The sequence below is a fragment of the Orbicella franksi genome, chromosome 11 (assembly GCF_964199315.1).
Source record: "Orbicella franksi chromosome 11, jaOrbFran1.1, whole genome shotgun sequence".
Lineage (NCBI taxonomy): Eukaryota > Metazoa > Cnidaria > Anthozoa > Scleractinia > Merulinidae > Orbicella > Orbicella franksi.
In genome coordinates, this window is record NC_138155.1 from 25870781 (window position 1) to 25881633 (window position 10853).

Sequence of the window (10853 nt, forward strand, 5' to 3'; positions counted from 1 at the left end):
GAAATCACAGGAGAGAACCTTATCCTGAGGTTCGGTTTCACTTCACTTCACTTCATGTTTCCCATTTCCGGTGGCCCTTGTTTCCCTTTTTTAAACTGTTCTTTTGTCTTCCCAAGGCGTTGCCTAGGTCACTGTTGACGCTTTTCCTGTTCTTTGTGACAAAGATATTGGTTTTTTATATATATAAAGAGAAGGAAGTCAAAATAGTGTCAAATTAAACAAAGAAATGCCAAAGCCGAATCGTTTATCCGTTTAGTTGCCCTCCGGCAAACCACTATATGCTGCCGAGGACCATTGTCATTTGATACATCTCTTCCTGCTGGAAAGATATTCAAGAATTTCACGAAGAAAATAACAAGTCCGGTAAGTAAAACTAGCATCTCAAGAACAATTGCTGCTTGTGTGTTCTTTCTTAAGTGGCGCTCTTAGCCATTTGGGTCGTCATAAAGACCAGTGTATTTTGATACTTGGGCCACTTCATGCAAGTTTGCATAAAACGAATATGTCAGAATCAGGAAGACAAAGTGTCTCAAGGTGTCTCACAAAACTGTTATGTCCTATATTAAACCAAAAGACTATGTTAAGCCAAAAGACTCCTTGATCATGTAGTGAAACTCTCTTCATCATATCCTATGCATTTCTCAGATTAGATTGAAGGGATACAATCACAATCGAATTAGAAAATGTACGTAAATGGTACAATTGATTTTGGTCAAGCTCAACTGTGCCATTGGCGATATCAATCGGTGAGAGTGTTAGCCTAGTGCTAAGTAGGGTATTGGATGTAAGTCGGTATATGCCCTGAGCGTCCCTTCCTGAGATCTCAATAAATGTGAGGCCATGTGAAGGAAAATAATACTGAATGGAACGAGAACCTAATTGGGTGTCTATAATTGTCCACGTTGTTATTGTAAGATAGCTTTGCGTTGCTACATGTATGTAGAAGCCTTAGTAGGTAAGTTACGTAATCATGCTGCGATTTGTAAAATAGGCTGCATCGGTTCGGAGATTCGTTGGTATGTAGGCTACGTAATCACGCTACGATTTGTAAGATAGTTATGCGTTGGTATACAGGTTATATAATTATGCTGTTAATGTCATATGTAAGGAGTTGGTCCGTTAAGTGTCGTCCGTTCGACGGCATCTCAATTTTTGATCGCGTGCACTGACCACTACAATGTCGAAACTAATTTACTTTAGTAAATTTTGCTTAATGTCTACCGGATCCATGTTTTGGTGTATTAGTTGTATTAAGTTATGGTGGCGCCTGTTATGCCTAATCTCTTATTCGTCTGGTTTTTTTACATGCGCAAAGTTAAAAATTATTCCCAAGGAGTTCGGGATACATGTGGTTGTTTTAGTTAACGTATAAGAACTGGCTTATTCTAGAATACTTTTGATCTATTGGAACTTCTGACGATCTCAGGACTAAGGGTCTCTGCTCTTCGAAGCACATAGAAACACGTATAATTGTGCGCCCTTTGTAAAATATTGCAACATTCGATGTTTAGTAACTTGACGGTTTGGAAGACAATAACCCTTACTGGTAAACTCCTTAATGTTTCTTAAAAATGCCACTACTCTTCTTACATTATGACTATATATTAGGAGACCATCATCGTGGCGTGAACCCGTCACTCATTTACATTTAAGTTTCCGCTAGATTTTAGTCTATTTTTGGGTTACATGTAGTTTAAATTTCGCTCCTCTCTTGCATGGAATGCTTGTACCGTTAGCCCATAGTTGTTTGAGAGGAATGGGAAAAAGGTTCCTTGAACATGTTGTATATTTTTGTTGCCTGTTTTCTGTCCTCACCGCGCACAAATAGCAGTTGCTGCATGTTTATAACTGACTGAAGAACTTACCAATAGAAACGTTCCTGTTACGTTATTCACGTGCAATTCACGTGTGTGAGCGTAAAACAAAAGAATGTGCACGGTCATGGACATTCCAACATAAATCGTGTCATCTTTGTTGTTCCTTTGATGCGCCGGCCACCGGGTTTCATAATCATTCTCCTCTAGCCTGAAGACTTTTTTCATTTCCTACATGGTCTGAACTGCGATCTAGCTTGCCTTAACCAAAACTAATATAGTTGAGTGCAGAATAATTTAGTTATTACCAGCGCTTTCCCATAGTGAAACGGTTTCAGATTGATACAGGATTTTACACAGCGGTGTGACGATATGACTTTTATTTTCCAGTGCAAAAACGATATTTATCAACGAGCGCAGCGAGTGAGTAAAATATTCTTCTAAGAAGAGAAAGTAAAATCATATTTTCGAACCACCGTGCCATTTTCTTTTTATTATACAGACTAGTCAATTGTTTGCCATTTTTACCGATGCATGATTGTTTGCGCTAACAACCGTGAAATAGCGGAAAATAGCGTCAGCGATATTCTTAGTAGTGAGACGAAAAATACGCCACTCGGGTCCTGTATGTAGGTTCGTTTGAATTTTACGGGTGGTGTATTTTCGAGTAAAACACTTGTATGTATATCTAACCGAATTCGCAAAAACATGCCCACATTGACTCAAAGCCAGTCCCAGCGGCCAGAAGTCCTCTGACCACCCCCTTGGCTGGGAGATTGGCCCTTCACGCATGCACGTGGCATGGACCACCCCAGCAGGGTGCCATGTCAACACAGAAGCCTCAAACAAGGTCAAACAACTGAGTAAAATACCCAGAAACACAGTCAATATCAAGCTTATTTAACACTGAAAACACAAATTCTAGCTAGTTAGGGGTGTCAGTAAGAGACGCCCTCCCTTCCCCCCTGCTTTTAACAGCCGGCCCCCGGCAAGCCACCAGCAGATAGGCCAGTCATTGGGCCATGGGCCCAGCCTACCCTTGACGGAGTCCCCCCCCCCCCCCCCCTTCCCCCGCTGGGTTTAAGGTCGCTGGCTTAGCCTGGATTCGGGCTTCGCCCGAATCTAGGCGAAAACCTAGCGGGCATGTTTTTACGAATTCGCTCAGATATATATATAAGAAAATGTATTAATTGTCAGACTCTGTTGAGTATAATTGTTGAAAAGAAACGTCTATTAAAGTTCGATTTTTAACTGAAGCCCCTGTCTACACACCATCACAGTAAGCCGACATACGCAGACGTAGTAGAGTGTTGCTAAGTATCACCTTTTGTTTGAAATTTGTCCTAACAAAAGATGCTCATCATCAACATCTTACAGCGTTTGCATATGTCCACCAGTCTTAAGAAAGCGCTTTTATGCAATGGCGAAGAGAACATTTCATTGACAATGTGAAAGAAATTGGCGACTGAGGTGTGTTACATGTAGATATAACTTTGAGTAAGTACATCGAGCCTTTGATTAACTTACGAATGAGTTTGGGCCTCTACTGATCACGAATTTCCAATTATGAGCTTTTTATTCCAAAGTTTTTAATTTTAATTAAAAAAGTAATATTTACTGAGTTCAGACTATATAACAAAGTAGTAACATGCATGTGGCATGTTGACAAAACTGCTATTCGGAGCCATACTGGGACACTCGATCTTTCCTCACGTATTCTTAAAGTATGATATCTGAGATAATAATGTAATGATAATAGTTGGAATCAAAATGAGAAAATGTAGTCTTTTAGCTTTATTTCAAGGCACAAAACCAGTAGTATCGTAATCGAACGAACTAAGCCACGATACGATTGGATGATTTTACAGGCGATTGACACCTTAACTCAAAATGCAGTCTTGCGATTCACTAAGCTGGTAGTGTCCAGGACAAGCTGACAACCTTTCGATGCAGCCTGCATAATTTAGTATAAGTTAGTATAATTCAGTATAATCAATTGTTGGCTGACAATCATGTCATACATAGGTATAAGTATGGCGTATTTATGAAAGTGAGTTATTATAGTTATTCATCAGTACCGAGATTTCGAGTCTTTAAATCGCGGTTTTGCCTCCTCCAGGAAAACACGATGATGGATTTAGGTTCAGGCCAGAGTCTTTCATTAAAGACCATTTGTTTAATCTCTGTTCTGCTGGGATTGTAAGTATTGCCAAGCTGTTTGATAAGCACTCAATTTTGCACTTGCAAATGCGAGACGTTTATGATCTAATTTTCTGAAAAATAATTTCAAGTCAGCTGTGATAATATGCAGCGATTTGTAAACAACTGAATATGGATGTTGTGCATGGTTCAGCTTTCCTCTTGATAAAATTATATTTGGCATTTTCCTTTGTTCTGGTGCCTGGCTCTGGTACTGATGTATGATAATATATCATAATGTATATGAAACAAAGGAAAATACCTTGCAAATTAATTGTTCCAAGGGTAATATTGAACCATAACAAATATATAACGAATTATTTACAGAGCTGACGGAGATGTGATTTCAAAGTTTTTCGCAAACTACGACAAAGCTCTTAGACCGGATATTGGTGAGTAAAGAGAAAATAATAATAACAATAAAATAATTGCATGATAGCCCTGCCGATATCTCGACAAATTAAGACATTAAAGGCGATTTCCAATCCGTACTGCGCAGTCTCAACACTCCAGTTTTTAAGAGTCTCACACGAGGGAATGTGAATCTATGTTATTCTTCACTAAACGCTTTCCTTATCATTCCTAGTGTGGGACATTTTATATTCTTTTTCCAAAAGCTTATTTTTTTTGCTTTCTGCAGCTAAACTGAGTTGTTTCATCAAGTTTTATCAGAAAGAATGACTGAGCATTGTTCGCATCCATATTGACGGTTGACATGAAACTTTCAACTTACTTCATGTTAGTATTTATGAAATGTTACCTTTTGTGACGTCTTACACGAATCAAAGCAAACACCTAAGAAACCCTAGAGAGTGCGCAATACAAACTAGCAATTATCTTTAATGACAGCTAGAATAAATTCCTTGTTTTTTGTTAGTCTGTTTGTTTGTTTGACACTGAAGCGTCCAACTCTTGTCGATTGAACTGTCTGAGTTCGAGTGCTAGCAATTCGAAGAGAACTGTACATTTGTCTGGGACTGGGAGGACTGGGAAAGAAAACTGCTTTCATGTAACTAGGACTGAAAACGGGCAATACTAGTGAGCTATCAGGAAACCTAACTAAATTATGGGAACTTGGAAACTTCGATGGGCTAACATCCTATGATTATCCTAGGGGTTTATGGTATACCTGTGTGTTTCATGCTGAAAACTTGGTTAGAGTGTTGGCAAATAAGATCGAAAAATAAATAACCACTGTCTCTCCAGTTGTATAGATTGCACTACATGGAATGTCAATTACTTTTCCTCTAGAATTGGACAAACCCACCATAGTCGAATGTAGTTTGTACGTGGAGTCTTTTGGAAACATTGAAGAAGCAAATATGGTATGTGCTGGCGTGAGCTGATACGAATTTTGAAGTTAAATTGTTGTTGCTGACACCACCCAGCTGTCAAGCTCACGTGAAAAAGCTTACTGAAAGATGTTTCATTTGTTCGGCAGGAGTACAAAGTCTATGCATATTTTCGTCAGTACTGGAATGATTCTCGCCTCGCTGGAAAGCTGAACCGCACCCTTAATTTGATGGGAAGTGATATCGAGCGCATGTGGGTCCCAGATCCTTACTGTTATAACGCGCGTGAATCGACCATGATGAATCCAGACGAAGAAACGCACAGCAGCCTCAAAATTAAACCCAATGGAGAGATCAGTTACAGTAGAGGGTAAATATGTATACGTTATCGTATGAATGCGAGTGCAATGAAGGATTTACACTACTAGTGGTATTTGAAAGTTCTTTCAAAATTACACAATCCTTAGGCGAGTGTAATTTGCAGTATCAAATATTGCGATTCGTGTAAATTTAATTGCTTGAGCTTTCATACGACTACTCATTTACTACATGACTTGAAGAACAACTGAAATACCTGTTTTGTTTGATACGATTTAAAAGGATGCAATTCTGTGTACATTGTCAAAGTTAAAGGAGTAAATTGCTCCCAGTCAAATTTAAATACATTATAGGGCTAATAATATTATAAAATGTAATTTAAAAAAGCTTTGACTGCATATTAAACTGCAGTTTTTAACAAGAGAAGTGATGAAAGAGGTGCTGGAAAATCTAAAATATAGTATGATAAAAAGAATACAATAAAATAAAATTATGGAAATAAGCTTAATACATTTTTACTAAAATAATGGTGTCGTAAATTGTCCTCGTTGGTAGTTTGGTCTAATAGAAAGGTAACTAGTGTCTCAGATCAGGTTGAATATTAGAGAAAAGTGAGTCTCAGGTTGAGTATAAGAGATAAGAGATAATAAGTGAGATACCTTATGTTCTACCAAGTATAATTTCATCAAGAATATTTATGGAGTGGTCTTACCAGGTTGAACTACTATCGATCGTTCTCGATCAGTTTTATCCCTTGTTTGATCTCAGGGTAACTTTGCTCGCCTCGTGTAATATGGACCTCCATCATTTTCCGCTGGACTCGCAGGAGTGCATTCTCAAGTTTGGAAGCTGTAAGTAACAATATGCGACCTTAAATAATAACAAAAATATCCGTGTTCCTATTGGATTCGTGGGCGGATTGCCACACAATGTGGATAGTTGAAAGGTTCTACATTGAAAATACAATTGTGCCAAAAAGTCAAACTATTAGCAGTGAAAGATACAACAGCAACAACAACTTTCTTTACGCATACATTTACAATTTTGCAAATATATATATAAATAGACTGACAGAAAAATAACCCGTACGTTTTCTAGTCAGCCTCCAGTTATCGTAAGGTTTCTATGGATATTGATCGAGAGTATAATTCGGAAGAGAGGAGATGTGTACACAAGTTTTCAGAATGTTGTTTAGAAAGTAAATAAAATTTGAACTGTTTAAAGGTAGCAAATTAGAGTTAAACTCTGTCTTCAAGTTATTAAGTTGGACGAGACTCTGATCTTTGACTAATTGGCCTTTCAGGTTAAATAAAGTCTTATTTTACCGGATGACCAGTAGAATTTTGGCAGAGTGACTCTCAGCTCTCAGGAGTTTAATGTTTCGTAGCACATTGTTTCGTCCTGTGAATATTCCGCATTGGTGTATTTTTTTGTATTATTTTTCGAAGAGAATACCATACAAGAAAGGAGAAAGTAAAGGCTATTATGACATGAAAGTAGAAACGAGATGAGACAAAACGATGTTTTCCTATAAATTTAGCGTAGGTAAAGACAACAACAGCAACACTCAATCTTTTTTGTTTTGCCAGATTAACAAAACGAAAAAACAGCATAGAAACAATTAATTTAATTAGGCAAAATCAAAATACACAGAATAGTAAGACTACTGAATACTAAACAAGCTGAGTAGATAGAAAAGATTAATCTCTTTAAACGTTTTTTCCATCACACAGACGGCCATTCTACGGTCGACATTATCTTCAAGTGGGTTCCTGGAGACACTGAAGTCTCTATTGGATACAAAGAAATGGCTCAGTTTGAATACAAAGGCTCCAAATTGACAAGCGGTGCAGATGAGTTTGGCGCGGCTGGTAAGGATTTAAAAACACGTGTAAATAGCAAACTGTACACGTCGTTATATTCGTATTTAGTCCACATTGCAAGCAATATTGAGAGCTGCTAAGGTAGAACGAGATTACCTCTGTTCGGTACTCAGCGTATGTCTTCTTCTCCCAGCTAATCATGTTCCTTTTTCAATTAACGTTATTCCATTTCATGAAAAAAGAATACATCCACTGCTAATAGCAAATGTTTGATGTGCATTCTATATTTTTTTGTTCATTAAGCGGTACTTTCCTCTGTACATATAAGGGCTAACATCATTAACCTGCAGCTTCTATTAATGTTCGTTCACTTTCCTTATTTGCGCGTGGCCCTTACATTATACTTCTGATTAAATCTTTCATGTTTGGGATTTCGCCCTTAGGGAGTTTTTCCACCATGACAGCCACGTTTTTATTCCATCGACGCATCGGCTATTACCTTATTCAAGCCTACTTCCCAAACATATTTGTTGTAATCCTAAGCTGGATTGTTTTTTGGATGGATAAGGAAGACATGGGAAACAGGATAACCCTGGGAATCACAGCCATCTTAACCATCATGTTTCTTCTTGGATCTCTCAATGGCAATTTGCCTAAAGTCAGCTACCCAAAGGCTCTTGATTGGTATCTGCTGGTGTCATTCAGTTTTGTGTTTCTGTCATTGCTTGAATGTACGGTCGTGTTTCTTTTTGTATCGAGCGCCAAAGAAGACGAAGAAAACATTGCCTACAAGGTAACTTACAACTGACTCAACCTGTAAATCAAAGACCTAGCCTTTTGCTTTGCCTGGAATTTTTTTCCTCGGAAATGAGAGAACAATTTCAGACCTCCCATAGCTAACTTGTTCCATTCCTTTACCTCTGCAAACTCCCTAACTTAGTACTATGTAGACTTCTACGGCCCTACGTACGTAGAGAAATGCTTTTACCAGAGACTGATAAACAAACTAGAATGCCTATACTGATCGCAGCTGAATTAAATTGCCCACAATACATATTGGGAGCCCGGGCTTTTCCCAGTTCAGTTTATGAGCTTTCATTTTCAAACTCTACTCAGTAAGGTATGAATAACCTTGGAAACGAGATCCGGGGATGGGAATCCCATGTGAAAATTAAACGTCAAGGATGCTGGGCGGAAAGTTCGAATTAAAGACCAATCTGGGCATCGCTTGACCCTATTGGATACCACTTAAAACGGACATGACATTGATTCGAATTTTTTTAAATTAACCCTGCGAATGCAACCCTAAAAGATACCTTGACGGGTACACATCGTGGTGTTTCTTCCTGAAGAAGACCAAAATCCTTTATTTACACCCCTAAGCGGGACGGCGAGATCCACATGCGAGTCCACCCTCCGGAAGGTCCGAGATAAGTTACATTCAGAGCACAACTTGTAGAGTATGTTTGCAGCGTTATATACCGCTCGCAGTTAAACGTCTACATCTGTAAATCTAGATCTCTATAAATTCTTATATAGTTATTTTCATTTCATTTTAGTGCCATGACAACCCTCTGGAGACAAGAAAGTCCTCATCTTATAAATCAGTTAAGTCAAAGGGAGAATCTTCCAGTGCTGAACACGCTGAAAACGGGGGAATGTCAAATGCAGGATGTGATGACCTTGAAATGGTTTATCGCGGAATTAAATCTAACAAGGCCGTGGTGGATGATGTGTCAGTCCATAGCAACAGGAGCATCAAAAACAAACGAAGGGTGACAATAGCGGTCAACATTGACAGAGCATCACGTGTTCTCTTTCCACTGGCCTTTAGCATCTATAACATTTTTTACTGGACTCACTATTAACTCGTTTTGTTTAGGGAAAATGATGTCTGTGGTCTCGGCTGTAAGACAAACTTAGAGCAATATACAGGCTCGAACTAACCATAGGTAAGAAGATCAAACTATATACGTTGGGTCTTCTGGTAGCCTTAACTGGAAAACTTAACATTTATAGTACTTAAAACAGTATTAAGCTTTGCTTGATTCGTGAAATTATACTCCAACGCCGAAGTGCCAAAAACGTGCTTTTTCCCCAGGCTTATTTTTCTAATTTGTTTTAGTTTTCATAATTCAGATCGTATATATATACATTGTTTAGTGCTAGAAGTGGTAATAATTCTACCTGTGTCAGTATGTTGTGCAATACGAAGGCAAACGTGTTCGTGCTAACTGAGAAACTTCAGTCTTCGTGTTTCTGAATTCTTTTGTTGGGTTTGAGTTCTAGATTGATATGGGGTAGGAAACTAGGCCTTGCATGTACGGAACTTATGTCCTTTTTCTTTCCACCTTCCACTTATCAAAACTGAAAATAAATAACTAACTAACTAACTAAATAAATGAATGAATGAATGAATGAATGAATGAATGAATGAATAAATAAATAGGTATACAGAAATGCTGCATTTCAATACAGCAGGGGCTTTTCCTCGAGTTTGGCAGGACAAATCATAGGTCAGAAAAAAAATATATTTTTTTGCCCACGACTGAAAACGTGGTGCGCCCGGTAATTCATACACCGTATACTGCATTCAGCAACTTCTTGACAACATTTAGCTATACTATACGGAATATTTTGATACGTATGCAGAATGGCCTCGATGTGTATTCTTCTTTCCTTTTCTTTTTAGGTTGATATAAGTAAATATTGTTGTTGATGTTGTCATTGTCGTGGTCGTGGTCGTTGTTGTTGTTATTGTTGTGCAGATACTAACGTTATCGCTTACCTCTCTACAATGGCCAGTTTGTTTGTTCCGGTGGACGGTCAACATATTCCCTTTTATTTTAATCTCTCTACAACGGCCACCACCTCACAAAGGCAACGGCAATACGCGTACCAGCTGCCAAATTAAAATAAGCTCTCTACAACGGCCAGTTAATCATTTACGAACTTAAGGGTGTATATAATATCTAAACCTGAAGAAGGCTGGTCTGGCCAGCCGAAATACTGTCTTAAACATACGTTGTGTCAGCCTTGCAGTAGTCCTTAACTTCTCATCGTTCTACTTTTCAAGTTTCACTGATTTGATCTCCTGTGAGATCCAACGTTCAATCAAGTACGATCTTCGTTCACGGCTTTGCATTTAAAAGTTTTTATTAATATAAAACCCATTTTTTTTTATAACTTGATCCGTAACGCGCGTCGTTGGTATATTTTTGTTCTGCTGTTACGTGTTTACATGCTACAAAAAAGCATTTTTAAAAATAAAAATGTTGCCTTCTTCTCCGAGAAAAAGGTGTCATATTACACCCCGACTTCACCATAACGACCACCTCACCACAGTTGTCATTTTCCTCTGTCCCCAAGGTGGCCATTGTGGAAACGTTCGACTATGGCCAAATTCG

At 38.4% G+C, this 10853-nt stretch overlaps 1 protein-coding gene across 1 annotated transcript; it reads left to right on the forward strand.

Annotated features, from left to right (window-relative positions):
* The first annotated feature begins 328 nt into the window (after positions 1–328).
* On the forward strand, positions 329–10582 carry LOC145503209 (gamma-aminobutyric acid receptor subunit beta-3-like). The gene is made up of 9 exons (XM_081482673.1): positions 329–363; positions 3934–4013; positions 4341–4405; positions 5265–5338; positions 5455–5675; positions 6392–6474; positions 7357–7494; positions 7890–8239; positions 9006–10582. Exons 2-9 carry the CDS (start codon positions 3943–3945, stop codon positions 9312–9314), a joined length of 1311 nt encoding a protein of 436 aa, XP_081338799.1. The 5' UTR covers positions 329–363; positions 3934–3942; the 3' UTR covers positions 9315–10582.
* Positions 10583–10853: the final 271 nt, after the last annotated feature.

Excerpts from the sequence above, each read along its gene's own strand:
- LOC145503209 (XM_081482673.1), top strand. The coding sequence starts at position 3,943 with ATGATGGATTTAGGTTCAGGCCAGAGTCTTTCATTAAAGACCATTTGT. Across the intron at positions 5,676-6,391 it reads GAGATCAGTTACAGTAGAGG|GGTAACTTTGCTCGCCTCGT; the intron begins GTAAATATGTAT and ends GTTTGATCTCAG. Across the intron at positions 8,240-9,005 it reads AAGAAAACATTGCCTACAAG|TGCCATGACAACCCTCTGGA; the intron begins GTAACTTACAAC and ends ATTTCATTTTAG.